Source organism: Thamnophis sirtalis, unplaced genomic scaffold, assembly GCF_051295495.1.
Source record: "Thamnophis sirtalis isolate CommonGarterSnake01/CBP01778 unplaced genomic scaffold, rThaSir2_p1.2 scaffold_11, whole genome shotgun sequence".
In the NCBI taxonomy this organism is placed as follows: domain Eukaryota; kingdom Metazoa; phylum Chordata; class Lepidosauria; order Squamata; family Natricidae; genus Thamnophis; species Thamnophis sirtalis.
This window is the reverse complement of record NW_028261391.1, coordinates 38,030,650-38,047,978: the sequence shown is the minus strand read 5'-3', so window position 1 is coordinate 38,047,978 and position 17,329 is coordinate 38,030,650. Positions and strand designations below refer to the sequence as shown.

The following is a 17,329-nucleotide window of genomic DNA, read 5'->3' as shown; positions in this document are numbered from 1 at the left end:
TGTATTTGAATCATTTATAAAACATCTTTGGATATGAATATGAGACATCTTCTGCAAACAAATATGTTATTGAGACAATGCAAGATTATTTTTAGCAGTTATAACTCAGTACTAAATTGTCATACTAAACACACCATACATTCAGTTCCATCTGAAATGCCTGACATTGAAATGGAGGTTATTCTTCTTTCCCAATTTTAAAAAGTCTATTCACAGATGCTAAATTTGAATTTAAAAAACCCAAGATTCTTAAAAATAATATATCAGTGTGTGAGACCACCTGTGAACATAACTACAAATTAACTAGAGATGATGTTGGGAAAGAAAGAAATATATCACAAATGCTTTACAATTCAATAACACTTATGACAGAGAGATTTTCAAGTTAGACTCAGCTTTGCACAAAGTAAGGAGAGAAGCGTAGAGCATGTTTTGTCTATGCAAGGCTGATCCAATTTTAAAAAGCAAATATGATTCTTAAGTTATCTGTGACATCCATTCTCTAATTATCCAGCTTTGTGCCTCTGATTTTCCTTCAAAGGGATGATAAATATGCCAAAAATGGTAGAGATGCCAAAGTTGTTTTAAATGCTTTTAATTGTATTTTAGTGGTTGTGTTTGAGTTATGTTGATTGTTTAACATTGTATTTTAATTATGTGTGCTGCCAAGAGTCACATGCATGAGATAGATTGCTACAAAAATTAAATAAAATAATAGGGTAAGCTTAAAATGACAACATGTAACTTATTTATTTATGCATATGCTGCCAAAATCATATGCTTGCTTTTAGTTCACAAAGGGCTGAAGCATCTACAATAATAGACATGAAAATAATAATAAAATAAAAAATAAAATAAAAACTAACTACAGGTTAGTTTTCCTATTGGATGTGTTTCTTCTAATTATCAAGGCTCATACTCTCTTATGATGTCCGTTATTTTGCCTTTGCTGTAATTAGTGTATAATAGATGAAATTATTAGCAGAATAATAATTGAACAAAATAAAGTTCTTGAAGGTACCCTAGCAGCAAACCATTTACAATTTTATAAGTTATAATTAGGAATTATATTCATAAATCTATTGATAAACAACTAAGGTCAAATATAATATGCCAATGACGTCTTCTGCAAATTAGCAAATGGACCATGTATTTTGTTTGAACCAAGCAGTTTAGAAGGTAGCTCCTAATAGAACATATCTGAGTGGTCTCCTTTCAGCTTTTTTCGTTTCACTAGACCAATGTGGATATGTGCATAATAGTAAAATATAATAGTAAAATATATATAAAATATGCTATTGCCTCCACCTCTCATAGCCTTTGTAGTTTTGTAGAAAACTTAAGTACTACTCATTCTGAATATTTCAAAAGCCTTATATGTGTCATAAGCATGGTGAAACTTTGTTTCTGTATTTGGGGCATCAGCAACTCCTTTGTAGTCTTTTGTTATGAATATCATCGGCTAAGTTCCTACATTTTGTTTTTCTTTCTTTAACTTTTCTGGTTTGAAAAAGAAAACATAGCTAATATTGAATATAAATATGCAAATGTGGATCCTATCTCTGCCATTATACTACAAATTTTATCTGTTCTTTTAGAAAAAAGTATACAGGACTTAAAGTTTGATTTGTTTTAAATTATATTTCTTAGAAATGCTGCTGAATGGTTTTTTTCTATTTCCTAGCTTGATTGTGGTTGCTTAAGTTTTTAATATCTTTGATGGAATACAAACTACATTTTGTAGTGTTTAGACTAGAAATGCACAAGTAATTTAGAAAAGTTGAAATTATGCTATATCCTCAGAAAACTGAAGAAGATATTTTTTTTAAACTTCAAGTGAACGTTTTGGAAACAATAATGTATTTTGTGTTTGTTTTCCAAAGCAGCATTAGTAACAGCAGTAGTTCTCAAGGTTTATCCCAGCCTTCAACTCAAACAACCCAGTATCTGAGAGCTGACACACCTAATAATGCTACACCAATTACCAGTAAGTGTTTATCTAATTACAGGTTTTGCATTATTCATTAGTCTTTTATGTAGTCTTTTACTCCCAGAGATTCTACCAGAATTTCCAACTATCATGTCCATTGTTGAGAATTTAGGGAATTGAAATTCATATAATTTGGAAATCAGCTAAAGTTGAGGAAAACTGTGTAGTGTTACTGATTGTTTAAAAAAAAATCAAATAGAAGTTGACTAAGAGTTAAAGTAAGAGGTGAGATAAAAACAGTTAATTTTGCCCTTAAATTTTCAGGGCTACAAGAAAACAAAGATGCACATATAATAGACAAAACTTTCTTCTAACTTAAATTAAGGATTCAATCCATCATTTTGAGAAACCAGTTTTATTGTACTTTCAACAATAAAACTTCAGAAGGTATATCTGTTTTATTATCTAGTAATATTAATCCTATTTTTTAACCTGCTGTAAAGGCTTCAGGTTAAAAAAAAACAACCAAAGCAATGCAGTGAAAACAAAGTCAGATTTATCATACCATTATAGACAGATATCAAAAGACCTAAATGTTTGGATTATTCATTGTCTTTGTGTCACTGAATTCAAGCAGTTCTTTTTATTGCATAATTAATCATAATTAGTTAATATATGCTCATATTCACAAGAAAATAAGCATGACTATTCTCAAGAAAACTATTTTAAGTAGACCAGCATTTCAATAAATATTTTAAAATTTGCCTTTGGTATATAAATTATGGTTTAAATTATGGTTAAGCATATTATTTTATATATCAATCAAGGACAAAAAAACCCATTAAAGTTATGTCCTGAGATTTTTATTATAGTTTCTGACTAGATCAGATTGTTTTGCCTCTGTTAAAGGCTAATATAAAGGAATTTACAGGGGGAAAAAATACATCACATGACAAGTCAGCAATGTATGTCTTGTGCTAATATCTGAATTCCAGGACTAACTCTCTGTGATACCTTAGTTTTATGTGCTTTTGACGTTGCTATCTCAGAAGTCATGTGTAAACTAACTCATTTTTAAATATGCTAGCTCTTTGAAATGACTGTAATAATTTTGTCTGTGACTGAATAAATTAATTCTGTCAGGCTATAAGGTAGAATACAGTTCATTTTCCTTGAATGATCACATAGAGATTCTTAAAATAAAAGATGGTTATTTAATTATCAGCTTTTTTAACTAGTAGAAGGAATTGAGGGCTTACAACATGCCTACAAAAGAGAATTTTCAACTAATTTACTACTAAAAATATTTTTGAACAAACCTTACAATACTTTTATCAGTCTCCATAAATAAGCAATATCTTTATGAAAACAATTGCTATAAATTCTAATTTTGCAAAGTATATAGAGAAATAAAACAGCTTTCATATAACAGTGCCATTTAAAGTCCAGAAGATGGCAGTGTGCCTGCTTTCTTGACTACTAAAATATTATAAGCTTGTATAGTGTTTAGTAACTAAATACAAGGAAATTCTTTTATTATCATGTAAAAAACATTGAATTGGGTTTTGGGTTGGGTTTGATTTGGCTTGTTATTGATGCTTTTATCTTCTAGTGTTTTATATGTTGGGTTTTTAATTTTACTTTGTGTAGTTATTTTTGAATCGAACAGTTTACAGCAGGGCTGTCATGCTGACCCATGGACTGGATGGGTCACACGCCCACACCTGGTTTAGCAAAGGGGGGGGGAGTTCCGATATGTCACGTGACGCTGCAGTGACGACATGAGTTTGACACTTCTGATCTCTAGGTTAAATAAAATAAATACATACAGTATTGTCCAGGAGTGGGTATTTTTCTTGCAGTATTAAAAATGACTTTTCTTTAAGTTGCAACATATTTTTGTCTCTAATTGTTTAATTAAACTTGTACTTCAAGTATTTACATTTGATATTTATATTGCTATTGTTTGGGTTTGCTGGTTCCTCAGGTTATCCTACTTTACGGATAGAGAAGAATGACCTTAAAAGTGTAACTCTGATGGAGGCAAAAGCTAAAGTGAAAGATATAGCAATCTCCAGAGAAAGGATAACACTAAAAGATGTTCTTCAGGAAGGTATTATTTATGTGTTGCTCTTTATTTTTTTTACATTTTTTTCTCTCTTTTCACAGTTTCTGTAAATTATTCAGATAGATGTTGGTAGTTTTAATCAAAGAGTTAACCAAAATAATCAAGAAAATTGTCAATTTAAAAACTGATTGTCAGGATTCCAAGGAATACCCCTAATGAAAGAAGACTCCAAGGCTGCCACTGATTTTTATCAGACGTTTTTTGTTACAACTTGGTTAAACTTAGATGTCTAATACAAGATGAAAAAACTGGTCGTCTTTGATAGAGAAAATAATCAAATTAAAAATAAACTGCTGTGGAGAAGCATAAAAATGCCTTTCATTGGAGCATCTTCTTTAGAAACTTCCCAATCTAGCTGGCAACCCTGGAATTATATATGGTTTCCATATGCAGTTTACTAACCAGAATCGATGTGCTTAGGTTTGAAAATAGTCTGATTCCTTCTTGCTTAATGCTTAGGGAAAAAAGTTTCTTTGAGACAGGTTCTGTAGAGTATAAATTATTTAATAATAAAATAATAACTATTTTACCATTTTTATAAGTTAATTTTTGTTCTCAAAAATTGCTTTTCAATGCTACATAATACAGAACCATTGCTACAGTTTCTGCATTCAAATGTCATGTCCAAGCCCTTGTAATTGATGTTGCTTCTTAAGCTTTTAACTTCTGGTTAAGTTGCTCATTTCCCAGCTTTTTTAATCAAATTAATTCAGACATAACATTCTAGTGCTGGAGGCAATCAAAGTGCACAATTGGAAGAGCAAGTTTGCAAAATTTCACTAGGGAAAGATTGTGATTTTCAATTTATCTGGTCTATCTTAAAATGGACTTTAAAAGGTTTCAGCAAGCCTATATTAAATTGTATTTCAATAATAATAATTTATAAAATGTGTATGCCATGACTTTCAGTGACATTGGGCGTGTTTTGAATTAGTTGAGTGGATTAGTTGAGTGGATGGGTTTAATAAGTTCTACATTTTTTGAAAATGTAGAATAAATGAAATAACTGAGTTAGCTTCTAAAGTTTATATTGGCAAGTCTTTTTTTGTTTCCCCAAATTATACAATAACAAATCAAAGTTCAGGTGTCAAATACTGTGTGATTCAAAGCAAAGAAGCATTAGCTGTGAATGTTCTGAGGAGGAGGATCAATTGCTAGCCTTAATTGCTCTTCAAAGTTGAGTTGTTTGAAGTATGTACAAATATTTTTATATTACTTTTTTCTTATTCTCAGGCACATTTGGTCGAATTTTCCATGGTATTCTAATAGAAGAGAAAGATCCTAGTAAAGAAAAACAAATCTTTGTCAAAACAGTAAAAGGTAAGTTTTTAACATAGAATTTTATTCTTGGGGAGCCGTGTTTCTTCATCAACATTCATTTCTAGGTGTATCAAAAGAAATGACCTTTAGCACACATTTTTTTCAGTTCACAGAAAATAGAGGGTCCCATTTTATTATACATATGTGTACATTTAAAGCATATTTTTAGAAGACAACGAAACAGTAAAGAGATTGGATTAGTGAATCTGGTAGTTGGTGCCTTCCACAGAACCTTAGAAATATGTGTTTTAAAGGGAAATCATTCCAAATTCTATTGGGAAATCAGTTTGCGATATAAAAGATAACAGGGAGAAAGAAAAATAGAAACACATAAACATACTAGCTTTGAATAATACATTGAAAGGACCTCTAGCTTGTACTTTTCTAATTCAAAGAACCAAGTGCATGGTCTTGTGAAGAAGTCTAGAATTAAGAAAACTAAAAGGGATCCTATCCACCTATTTTGCTAATGAATTGATAATCAGAATTTACTGCTGCCTTTTATCATGAGGTATTTTAAAAATATATTACAGGAATTTCTATGCCATTTCAGTTATATAGTTCCTAAGAGGTTTATATTAATACATAATATATAAATCAAAGTTATTAGCAATTAGAAACATAAGTACTATCAACATGTATCATTTGATAAATGATAACTGATTGCTATAAGTACTATCAAGAATTAACATAGATTCAAAATGGCATTAATATATGAAAACAGCACTAAATAGTCAAATTTATTTCAGCTTAAGTATTTCTTTATCTTCACCTTAATCTCCACATTCACATTTCAAGGCCATTTTGAAAAAGCTTCCTGGAAAATAAGAGTGAGGATGCGGTTTGATGGGAGACCATTCTCTGGAAGGAAAACTCTTTCAGAGAATGTTCACTTCCATGTCCCCTTTGGTTGCATCTTAGGTAGAGTGGGTATGCATTTTAAATTACTGACTATTACTGACAGATTTGTTTTCCTAGAAAAATGAATGATTTATTAGAAACAACAAGGAAATAATATTGATAAGAAAAAACAATAGGTTTGATGTAGAGTTTATTCTGCATGAATAGAATAGTTCTCCTTTGGAAATGATCCTATCAGGCATGGTTCAAATACTTGGGATCAAATCCAAAATTTTGGAACTGTTTTAAAAGATAAAGCAGATTGAATAGAACATTATTTTAATATCCTAGTTTTAATTTGAATGTGTCAGCTTTTTGCTCGGCTATTCATACTTGAAAAGTATCTAATTACTAAAACAGTTTTTTTAAAGAAACTTAGGTAATAGGTAATTTCCATGCACATAACCTGTATTAACATTTTGTTGACACCTTGTATAGAAAAAGCTTTCAAAATATTGTTGATGGTTTTCTTATGTTTCTATCTTTTGCTTTTGTTTGTCTATTTTTATTTCTCAATCAAAATAATTTGTCCAATATGTACAAGAGAAATGGATAATATAATGTGACACCCAGTAATTCAGATACCCAGAGAAAATTTAATATGAATCGATCAATGTCTGCCAGAGAGTAGTTATAGTTACTAAGTTTTTAAAACTTACCTAGTTATTAACTTAAATTGTTGTAGTTTAAGATAAAATTACAAGTGCATTTTCAATCCTTGTAACTTGTTTTTGTATCACATCCATGTATTCTATGTTTTCTGAGTGAAAAGTGTGATAATTTAATCTAATGAATATGCTTTGGTGTCTTATTGCTTCTTTCAGTTATAGAGTTATATGCAATATCTAAATGCTTAATATTTCATGAGCATATTTATATAGGCACATTTTCTTTTTTGATGTTATCTATGCACACACATACACATATATAATTTGGATATATTCTATTGCTCTATCCTTTTTTACAATTGTTATTTTTACTGTAATTTTTATGTCATTACAATTATATTTCTTTCCATGCAATCGATATATTACCAAAACTCTCATGTCTGTTTATTTGTGATCTTCAATTGGATGAAGCAGCATATCATAGGACGATGATTTTTGAACCAAGGTACCTGAAATGAGCTACCTTACAGAATGCATCCAAAATCTGGGACCCATCAGTTCTGTGGGCCTGAAATTAACCAAAATTGTGGCTGCTTCAGTGCTACGACGACTTCTGCTTCTACTTCCCAGAAATTTGTATCTTCCATAGCACAAAGGAAGATGAGAAGGGTGTATTCCCACCCTCTTTCCCACTTTCTTCTTGACCTACAGCTGGCAGAAAGGCCCGACCAAGGCTGCAATTCTGAAATTTCTGAGTAGGGAGTGAGGAATAGAACAAGAGAGTGACCTAGATGCTTACTGACAAAGTAGGGCTTGCTGGGGAACATGGTGGTTGAGAGATCAGATCTCTTTCTCCCTGAAAGGGAGGGCTGTTGGAATGGCAAACAAAGGTGCAGTTTTCCTCATAGTCTTTGGCTCCCTTTGTTCTCCCTCTTTTCAACCAAATAGTAGACAGTTCTGCGGGTCAACCGAGGAGTAGGAAGAGTGATTTCCAACACTCCTTTCCACTTCCCACAAGCAGCATCGATTTGAAAACAGGCAGGAGATTATAAGTTGTTCCTGTTTCCACTGCCTTTTTGCCTTCCTGTGACTAGTTGTTTCTCTGTTTAGGTAAAGAAATATATCTGAGAGAATTACCCAATGGGTCACAGTTATCAAGTAGTATCTAAAAATTAAGTAGTGTTAGAGCTTTAATATAGCAGCATAGCCTTATTGCTTTATTTTCCTTGTAGCTATTTTCACTTAAGTGAAACAATTCAGTATATTCCTTATCTTCCCAGATAATACTTGTGGAAGTGTATGTGAGGAAAAAGGTGCAATGTGGTATATTTATTATATAAACAAGTTTTCATTGAATGTGGAGCATTATATATAATTTGAATCTTGTTTTATTAGTCATTTACATGGAAAAGTTGGCATGAGGTATCATATGACAATGAATTCAAGTACAGGATTGTTTCAGATAAATATAGTTAAAATTATGCCATACAAAAATACTTGCATATTTCATTTATTACTCGGAGATCCCAACTTATTACAAAAGAAGAAGGAATTGAAGGAACTGGACCAATCAAGAACTTTTAAAAGTGCTACCAAATTATTCTGATCAAATTTACGAAGTTAGGAGATACACTACTTCATCCAATTTCTTCATTCTTCAAGCATTTTGAGTTTTTATATTTAAGTCTGCAAACTTATTTCAAGAAAGCTTTTTTTCCGTCTATACAAATTGACTTTAACAAAGATTTGGCTTTCTAGATCAAGCTTCCGAAATTCAAATAACAATGATGCTGACAGAAAGCAGTAAACTCAGAGGTCTTCATCACAGGTTAGTTCTTCTTTTAAAATCACGCTAAAATTGTTTTACGGGATTGAAAGGTTTATTTAAGGTTTATTTCAGCAAATAGCTTTTTAAAAAATTATTGAAGATTCAAAATTGTCAACTTCTGCCTTCAGGAATATCTTGTTCATTATTTTCTAAAGAGCAAACATAAAGCAAAAGAGAAGAGAAGCATTTGAGGGTGATGAAAGCATGTTTCACCAAGAAACTTTTGCAATATCTGAAAATGTCCAGAAATGTAACTGAAAAAAATATTTTAAAAGAATTATTTTTAAAATGAAATCAATCTTTTCTGCAGTCCTAAACATGTTTTAATTTTTTTAGTAATTTCTTACTTTTGTCCTATGATAAATAGGAAATTAGTATTCATTTCATATCTTTAGCTATTTCTTAATATTTAATTCATAATACAGAGAAATAAATTGCTATTTTTTATGTGACAGACTGAAGCAGCATCATTTTTTTTCTCAGTATAATTATTCATAGAAACATAAAGAGATCATGGATTGACCAATATACAGTATACATAGTTGTGGGTGTTTATTATCTCTTGATAGAAGATAAAGTTCTTGTTGAATGTGATTTCTTTTTATTAGCTAAGTTTATCAAGTAACTAGTAAGGTCACTTCCCATATGTTTCATTTTATTCAGCTGTGCTTTTTGATGTAATTATAAAATGTCATAATTTACCTCTCCTAGATATATTTTTGTATACTATTTATACAGAAATGTATTGCAGAAAAATGGAAACAAAAGGGATAAGGATGATAATTCTACAATATATGCAGCAGTACTGATTGGTCATGGAATATTAAGCAACAATGAAATGGGATAACATTATAACAAGCCAACATTATATTTCTTTCAGAAATCTACTCCCAATCACTCATGCTTGTATTGAGGAAGGAGAAAAACCAATGGTGCTGTTGCCTTATATGAATTGGGGGAATCTCAAGCTTTTCTTGCGACAATGCAAACTTGTAGAAGCTAATAACCCTCAGGTAAGATATGTTTAATCTTAGGATTCAAAATAGTCTCCACTCTGGATATTATAAACATTCAGATTTCTTGACATGATCTGAAAGAGGTTCACAATGTCTTGTTTTTATCAAGTTTTGTGACAAATCTTTAATAAGCAGTATGTTTTTTTGGCAGTAAATCTTTTTACTGCAAATTAACAATCTTTCACGGAATATGCACCTAAGAGTCTCATCTCCCCCCCCCCCAAAAAAAACAAATTAAAATTGTGTGCATGTGCAAATCATTTTGCACTTATTCTGTAGGCTGCAGGTACTTGTAAGGATTAATTTCAAGTGGAAATTAAGATCTGTAGTGTGATGGTGAACCTATGGCACGTGTGTCAGAGGTGGCATGCAGAGCCCTCTCTGTGGGCACCCACTCCATCATCAGCTGCTCTTCTGGTTTCCGGCACACATGCTGTCTTCGCAGGCACTGGAGCAGCGGGAAACGCCCAAAAAAATGACCTGAAAACCAGCCAAAAAACCAGCCCATTTTTCGGCCATTTTCAGGTCGTTTCTCAGGCTGAAAATGGCCAAAAAAGGGCTATTTTCCCAGCCATTTTCCAGCCAAATTCAGGCCTGGAAAATGGCCCTCAAGACAGTCAAAAAAAGCAGGCTTGCTCGTGCCAGCCAGCTGGTCTTTGGATTTCTGGTGCTCCGCTATGCGCACATGCACACGTATTCCGGTTTGGGCACTCAGCGCTATCACTGATCTATAGAATAAAAGATATGACTTGATTGGTTTAGGGCCCACAGGTTTGCGAATATGGAAAAATGATTCCTTTTATTGAAGCTATTCAATAAAATGCATAAAAATGCTACTAATTGATTATGTGCTCTCGAGTATTAACTCTCAGTGACTACATAGCATTTTCCAGGATGATCTGCCCCCAGCCCCGTCGTGAGTTCAAGAGTCTATCCGCCTTATTGCTGTTCATGTTCTTCTCTTCCTTTCACAATTTCCAAACATTATAGATTACTCAAGAAAGCTAGGACTTCTCATTATGTGTCTAAAACTGCTTCAGTCCAACTTCCATTTCCATAGAATGTCACAGATAAAATATTTGTATGAATTCTAATCTTTTTATATGTTGTTGCGTCACAGCATCTGAATAATTTTTCAAAGGTCTTCATTGTAAGTCTACCAAGTGCTATTCTACTGTATGTTTCTTGATTGTTGGTTTCTTTACTATTGATAGTTGATACTAAAAGATGGAAGCCATCCACCATTTCAGTAGCTTTATTATCATTGCTAAGGCTGCTTATTATACCTGTTATCATTAGTTTGGTCTTCTTTATCTTTAATCTTAGTACCATTTTTTCACTATGCTCCTTGCCTTTCATGACTAGACCTTGCAGATTATTTGCATTTTCAGGTATCAGTGCAATGTCACCAATATAGTGCAGGTTATTGATGTTTCTTTCTTCAGTTTTAAAAACATGCTTATCTTCTTCCAGTCCAGCCTCCTTTGCCAATATGGAGCAAGTCTGTTTCACTATATTTCATTCAGACTAGCTTGTTGACCTATGTGACCTGTATTCTTCTGATGTTTGCCATATTTTTTAGACATTCCCTCAATTCTTGTGACCTTTCCACTTGCTAATGACCAGAGTGCAAATCTAACTTCATAGATCTGATTTGATAGCCCTTTGGTCTCCCATAACCCTTCAGGATATTTTTACATCATTAGAATCTATATTTGATTTTAAAACCATGTGACATATCTGTCTAATATCTGAGTTTAGTTGGGTTGGAGAAAGCTTTGCTGGCACTAAAACAGCAACTTTTTGATCTGAACCAGGGGTGGGAAACTCGATTTCATTGAGGGTCGCATGAGAGTGATGTTTGACCTTGGGGGGCCAGGGTGGGTATGGCTAGCTCATTGTCACTCATGTTGGCTCCTGTGGTGGCCCAAGTGCTCTGCCAGCAGCAACGGGCTCCCAAGCTCCATTTTTGGCTGCGATGACCTCCTGCAACCCTCTGCCAGTGAAAACTGTTTTTACTGGCAGACGCACCACGGGCCAATCTGTCGCTGTTTCCAGTGCGGTCCCGTGGGCCAGATCTAAGCACCAAATACGGCCCCAGGCCTTGAGTTTAACACCCCTGATCTAGATTTACAGTAAGCTCTAAACTATAGATCAAAATGATAATTTAGATTTTTATTTTGATGACCTTTCTCAGTGACCATTTACTTTTTAGGGTGAACTATGTTTTAGTCATGAACTTTTAATCATGAATAAATAATAATTAAATTTTGTTTGAACAAGTTAATAAAATATCACCTTTTATTTCAGGCAATTTCTCAACAAGACCTTGTACATATGGCAATTCAAATTGCCTGTGGAATGAGCTATTTGGCCAGAAGAGAAGTTATTCACAAAGACTTGGCTGCTAGAAACTGTGTGTAAGTGTAAAGAGATAAATACATAAAGCAGTGGTGTTGGAAGAACATTATTTTAAATGTTCTACTGTTCAGTCAGGTCAGGTCACCCTTTCTCATCAGAGATAGTACAGGAATATGGGGATTCAAAAACCCCGAAAGGCTGTATTTCTTGGCAGTTTATTCCTTGCCCATATTCTGTTACTTTCAGCCGCAATATTTAAAATTAATGAAAAGTTTTCAATTTATAGAATTTGTATATATTTGCATGAACCATGGTGGCAGCAAAATGGGACGAGACACACTTACATTTTAAGAAGTGTCAAACCCTAAACAATAAAATGAATTATGTTTGCATTGCTAATATTAGACTATATTATACAGTGATTTTTTGAACACTGTGTGGGAAGAATGATTTAAGATGATTAAGGCTTGCCTATAAAAATTTTACTGTCTTGCCTAAATGATTGTCCATATATATTTCAATATGCAGCATTGATGATGCACTTCAGGTAAAGATTACAGATAATGCTCTATCCAGAGACTTATTTCCAATGGATTATCATTGCCTTGGAGATAATGAAAACAGACCAGTGCGTTGGATGGCTCTTGAAAGCTTGGTTAACAATGAATTTTCTGGTGCTAGTGATGTGGTAAGTTAATATAAATCATTCAATATCATATTAGAATCTTTTAAACCATGTAAATATTTTTTTAAATTGCTGCTTGCAGATAGCTTTCTTAAGGTGACTAATATGGTTGTTTCTGCCAATGATCTTAAAGCAAAATTGGTTTGAGAAATAGAGTTGTATACATCATTTATAACTGGAAGGTGTTTGAAGAAGTTACCCTTATTCATTACCAGCATTATAGCCACTACTTTGTAGTACTACTTTGCCTCCATTAGTTACATTAGAATGTATGTAAAAGCTTTATAAATGCATTACAATATAAGAAGATAGAATGTATCAGCTTAAATTTTATTAACTACAATGTTCAAAACATATGACAGTATCCTTTCTTAAACTTTAAAGTGAGATGATAAAATAAGACAACCAATTTTGTTGTATTTAAGTACAATGACAATAAAGATTATACTTACGATATATTATAAATTAGTCTTATATTGCATTTTCTAAGCAGATCCAGAACAATTCCTTTTTGTTTGGGCTCCTCATTTTTGTTGCTTTCAATGTTTCTCCCTCCTTTACCAGTCTTTCTAGCCAGCCCTTAAAATTACATGTAAAAGTCAGTGAACCAGGAAATACATTCCAGATGAACCAAAGTGTATTATTTGGATTGTTTTAATCATTGTTAATTATTATATGAGATATTTGATTTTGCATCTTTCATGGCTATAGTAATTTAATGGCTGAAATCATTCTTAATTCTTTCTTCTAAGTCTACATGCAGGTTACTTGATTATGATATATGAGCTGTTTATTTGTGGATAGGGTTAAATTTTAGATCAGGAATCTCCAAACTTGGCAACTTTAACTTCTGGTTGGGGAATTCTGGGAGTTGAAATCCACACGTCTTATAGTTGCCAAGTTTGGAGACCCATGTTTTTGGTCCTACATTTTGTATTTAGAAATCCTTGCAGCCAAACATTTCAGAGAAGTGCTATGCACTCATGGTGTTATTTGATAGCAAAAAGTATTGAACCACCAGATACCATAATAGCATTAAAATTATCAGAATAATAAAGGAATAAAGACTACAGCTTTAAATGTTTATCTAACTTTTCTCTCATTTAAACCTTACTTCCCTTTTATTAACCAAAAGATTATGTCATATTATTGCATTTAGAAATCCTAGAAATCTTGAGCTTAAGCCATTTTAGCTGAATTATTTACTGAAATCATAAAGGCTAAAATAAATCCAACTAAAGCTACATGCCATTTACTTTGGAATCTAACATATTGAGTTTTGTGACATGCATTCTGTGAAAGCATTCTGTGAAAGTATTATTCTTCTGTTCCCTCTTCCCAATCCATAAAAATACACTTGCAAGTTCATGCTCCTTATGAGTGCTGTCCTGTCACAGAGCCTCTTAGTTTATTTGCTAGCTTGCATATTCTTAATAGCTGGATTGCTGAATAATTTCCATAGAAAACCAAGCTATTTCTTTCATGTTGAATAGGATTTGTAATATCTGGACCGTATTTTTCACTTTTCATTAAAAAAAGTTCACTGATTTTGTTAGTTTTGAGATAAGTTTGTTTTCTTTGCAAGAAGTATATGTTAACTACATTTGTCAGACCAGTTCCAAAGTTGAAATGGCCATGACAATGGAATCCCTGCTTCTTAAAGGTGGGCCAGTTCAAGCCTTGCAGAGTGAGTTTATAATTTTCTTTCAATTTTTCCTCCTATTTTGTCTTCCATTGATAAAAAGTAGAAATCCCCCATTGGAAAAGAAGACACCTAGAGATTAGCATAATTTATCAATCCAATCTATTAACATGTCAGTGGAACAAGAAGGCTTTGATTACTACCATATTCAAAGTCTTCTATTATAAAAAGATTTTCATTTCTGGTACTTCATAATGACAATTGTCATTATTTGTTTTATCTAGTCTTTGGGAGAATTTTAGGACTGCTTTAATTAGCAAACTTATCTCAATACTATAAATGTTTTTTACATTTTTATATTAAGATTACAGGAAATGTTTCACTAGATTATTTTGAACTGTAAATTCTTTTACAGCATAATGATGATAAAAATGATAAGTCATCTGATCTAAATATAAAATAACTTTTTTTTAAATTGACTATATTTTAAATATATGTTTGTGCATTCAGGTTGTGTATCCTGCATGTGTGTTTCTATTATGTTTGAATACAAAGTGATAACTTTTTTAAAGTACTTAAAAGAATAACCAAACAATTTTGTGATCATATCTGTTTCACTGCAACTCACCTATATTTAAATGTTATATTAAATATTTAGAAACATTTGCTTTGAATTCCTAAATATGAAAAATGTTGAAACAATATTTTTAAAGTCTAATCAGCTGTTCTATCTAATGTTTTCTAGTGGTCTTTTGGGGTGACTTTATGGGAATTAATGACTTTAGGACAAACTCCATATGTAGATATTGATCCCTTTGAGATGGCTGCTTATCTTAAGGATGGATACAGAATAGCTCAACCAATCAACTGCCCTGATGAATTGTAAGTAGAAATGCCTGCAGTTGGTGGTGACTTGCACTTAATCAATCATTGAGAACTAATTTAAAATTGTTTAACTAGACATTCAGCATTTCTTTTTCTGTAGGAGTGGGCAAAGGAAGAGCTTATTTTACAACTTTTCATAGTCAAGGCCATAATAGCTAAGACCATAATTTTAATTAGTGAGTTAAAAAAATTCACTAATTTTTAGTGACCATTTAAAAATTCACTAAAAAATTCCAGCAAAAATCCCAAAGTGTTTTATATTAAAATGTATAAAACAGTAACTTTCTGATCTTAAATGGTGTACAATGTACAAAATGTGTTGCGGTATGTATGACAAGTTGGAATGACTTCTGCTTGCTTTTTTTTAATTTTTTTTTTAGATTTGCTGTGATGGCTTGTTGCTGGGCACTAGATCCTGAGGAGAGACCTAAATTCCAGCAGCTGGTGCAGTGTCTAACTGAATTTCATGCAGCATTGGGAGCTTATGTCTGACAATCAACATTCAACTTAAAAAACATTGCTGCATTCACAGAGAAAACATTGCCATCTATTTATACAACTGTAACTTCTATCTTAAAATACCTGGAAGAACATTCTATTAATTTTTGTGGAGTCTTCGCATAATATTAACATCATGAAGTCAGCATACTACACAGTAGCTTCAGTAGAGGATCTTTTTCCAAAATCACCGTGCCTTAAAAGAGATAACCCATCCTGGAGAAGATTTGGGGATTATTGGGGACAATTGTTTGAAAAATAAACTCTTCCAATTTCCAAAAGAATTCATGTAAACGAGTTGACAAAAATGTAAGGTTAATTTTTGCATTATGTAGATGGAAATAACAGAAATGGGAGATGTCTATTTAAAAAAAACACCAAGATTCAAGGGGCAAAAGTAAACCATCCCTTTTTTTCTCTCTTTTCCTTATCCCCCAAAGTCTTTTGTGTATTGCAGCATCAAAATATTTAAAATTACTTGACTGGTTTGGGTGTTCGGGTTTGTAGTTGGAATTCTTTGTATCAATTGCTTTTATTTTAAGATGATAGCACAGTATTGTTGAAACCACAAGTGGCCTTTTCTTATTTTTTAATCTCATTTTTCAATAGCAGTTTTTATTGCGGAAAACACTTTTAAGGTCATTGTGCCCCTTCTAAGACAGCAAGAAATTATTTAAAGATTATGTATTAAGTGCATGTGGAGATTCTCAGTCATCCAGGTCATGGTTGTCCTGAAGTTCCTAAAACATCTTCAAGGAAAAACAAAAGTGCAGTTGCCTTTTGAAAAAGCACCCTTGGGACATTCGTTGAAAGTAAAACTAAGTCTCATGCTAAGTGATAAAAATCTGGTAACATATTATTACAAATGTTAAAAATGTTGAAGCTGTCTTTTTATTAGAATTCTTTCATCCTGGTTTATAGAATGCAATTTTTCTTGTTAAAATGGTACTGGTTTGTACGTGTAGGTTTTTTTATGACCTGAAAAGGAATAAAATATATATATATATTTTAAAGAAACAATTGATGAGTAGAAGAAATTGTTGTTATGATTAAATGAGAAATTCTAAATTTGATACTGTAGTATTGCATTAAATGTAATTAATCAACATTTATTTCAAAATTTGGATAAATGAAGCCATTTTATTATTTCTCAAATACTGAGATTCACTACCAATTTCTCAGATCTCATTGTGATCGTAAAAATTGGCCTTAAAAATGATGAAATTATATTTTTACTTACCGCATTTTTCGGAGTATAAGACGCACCTTTTTTCCTCAAAAAAGAGGCTGAAAATCTGGGTGCATTTTATACACTGAATACAGCAATTTTTGCCTCCCGAAGCCCTGCCCCCTTCACCAAAATGGCCGTGCATATCCTTATGGAGGCTTTCAGAGAGCTTCTGGGGGCTGGGGACAACAAAAATGAGCAAGAAATGGGCGCTCCGCAGCACTCTATAAGCCTCCATAAGGCTATGCATGCAATTTTTTTGACAAAAAAACAGGCTGTTTTTTGTTCATTTTTGCCCCC

At 32.4% G+C, this 17,329-nt stretch overlaps 1 protein-coding gene across 4 annotated transcripts in view; it reads left to right on the top strand.

Moving 5' to 3' along the window:
• The window catches only part of RYK (receptor like tyrosine kinase), a 32,506-nt gene extending 15,741 nt beyond the window's left edge, over window positions 1–16,765 (top strand). The window contains exons 7-15 of one of the 4 annotated variants that reach the window (XM_087725561.1): window positions 1,884–1,987; window positions 3,918–4,043; window positions 5,292–5,378; window positions 8,645–8,714; window positions 9,595–9,727; window positions 12,041–12,150; window positions 12,620–12,779; window positions 15,164–15,300; window positions 15,684–16,765. In XM_087725561.1, coding sequence (XP_087581687.1) covers window positions 1,884–1,987; window positions 3,918–4,043; window positions 5,292–5,378; window positions 8,645–8,714; window positions 9,595–9,727; window positions 12,041–12,150; window positions 12,620–12,779; window positions 15,164–15,300; window positions 15,684–15,795 — 1,039 coding nt within the window. In that variant the 3' untranslated portion in view covers window positions 15,796–16,765. Of the gene's footprint in view, window positions 1–1,883; window positions 1,990–3,910; window positions 4,044–5,291; window positions 5,379–8,644; window positions 8,715–9,594; window positions 9,728–12,040; window positions 12,151–12,619; window positions 12,780–15,163; window positions 15,301–15,683 lie in introns of all 4 variants that reach the window. The other 3 variants (XM_087725559.1, XM_087725562.1, XM_087725560.1) reach the window with 3 other exon arrangements.
• Window positions 16,766–17,329: the final 564 nt, after the last annotated feature.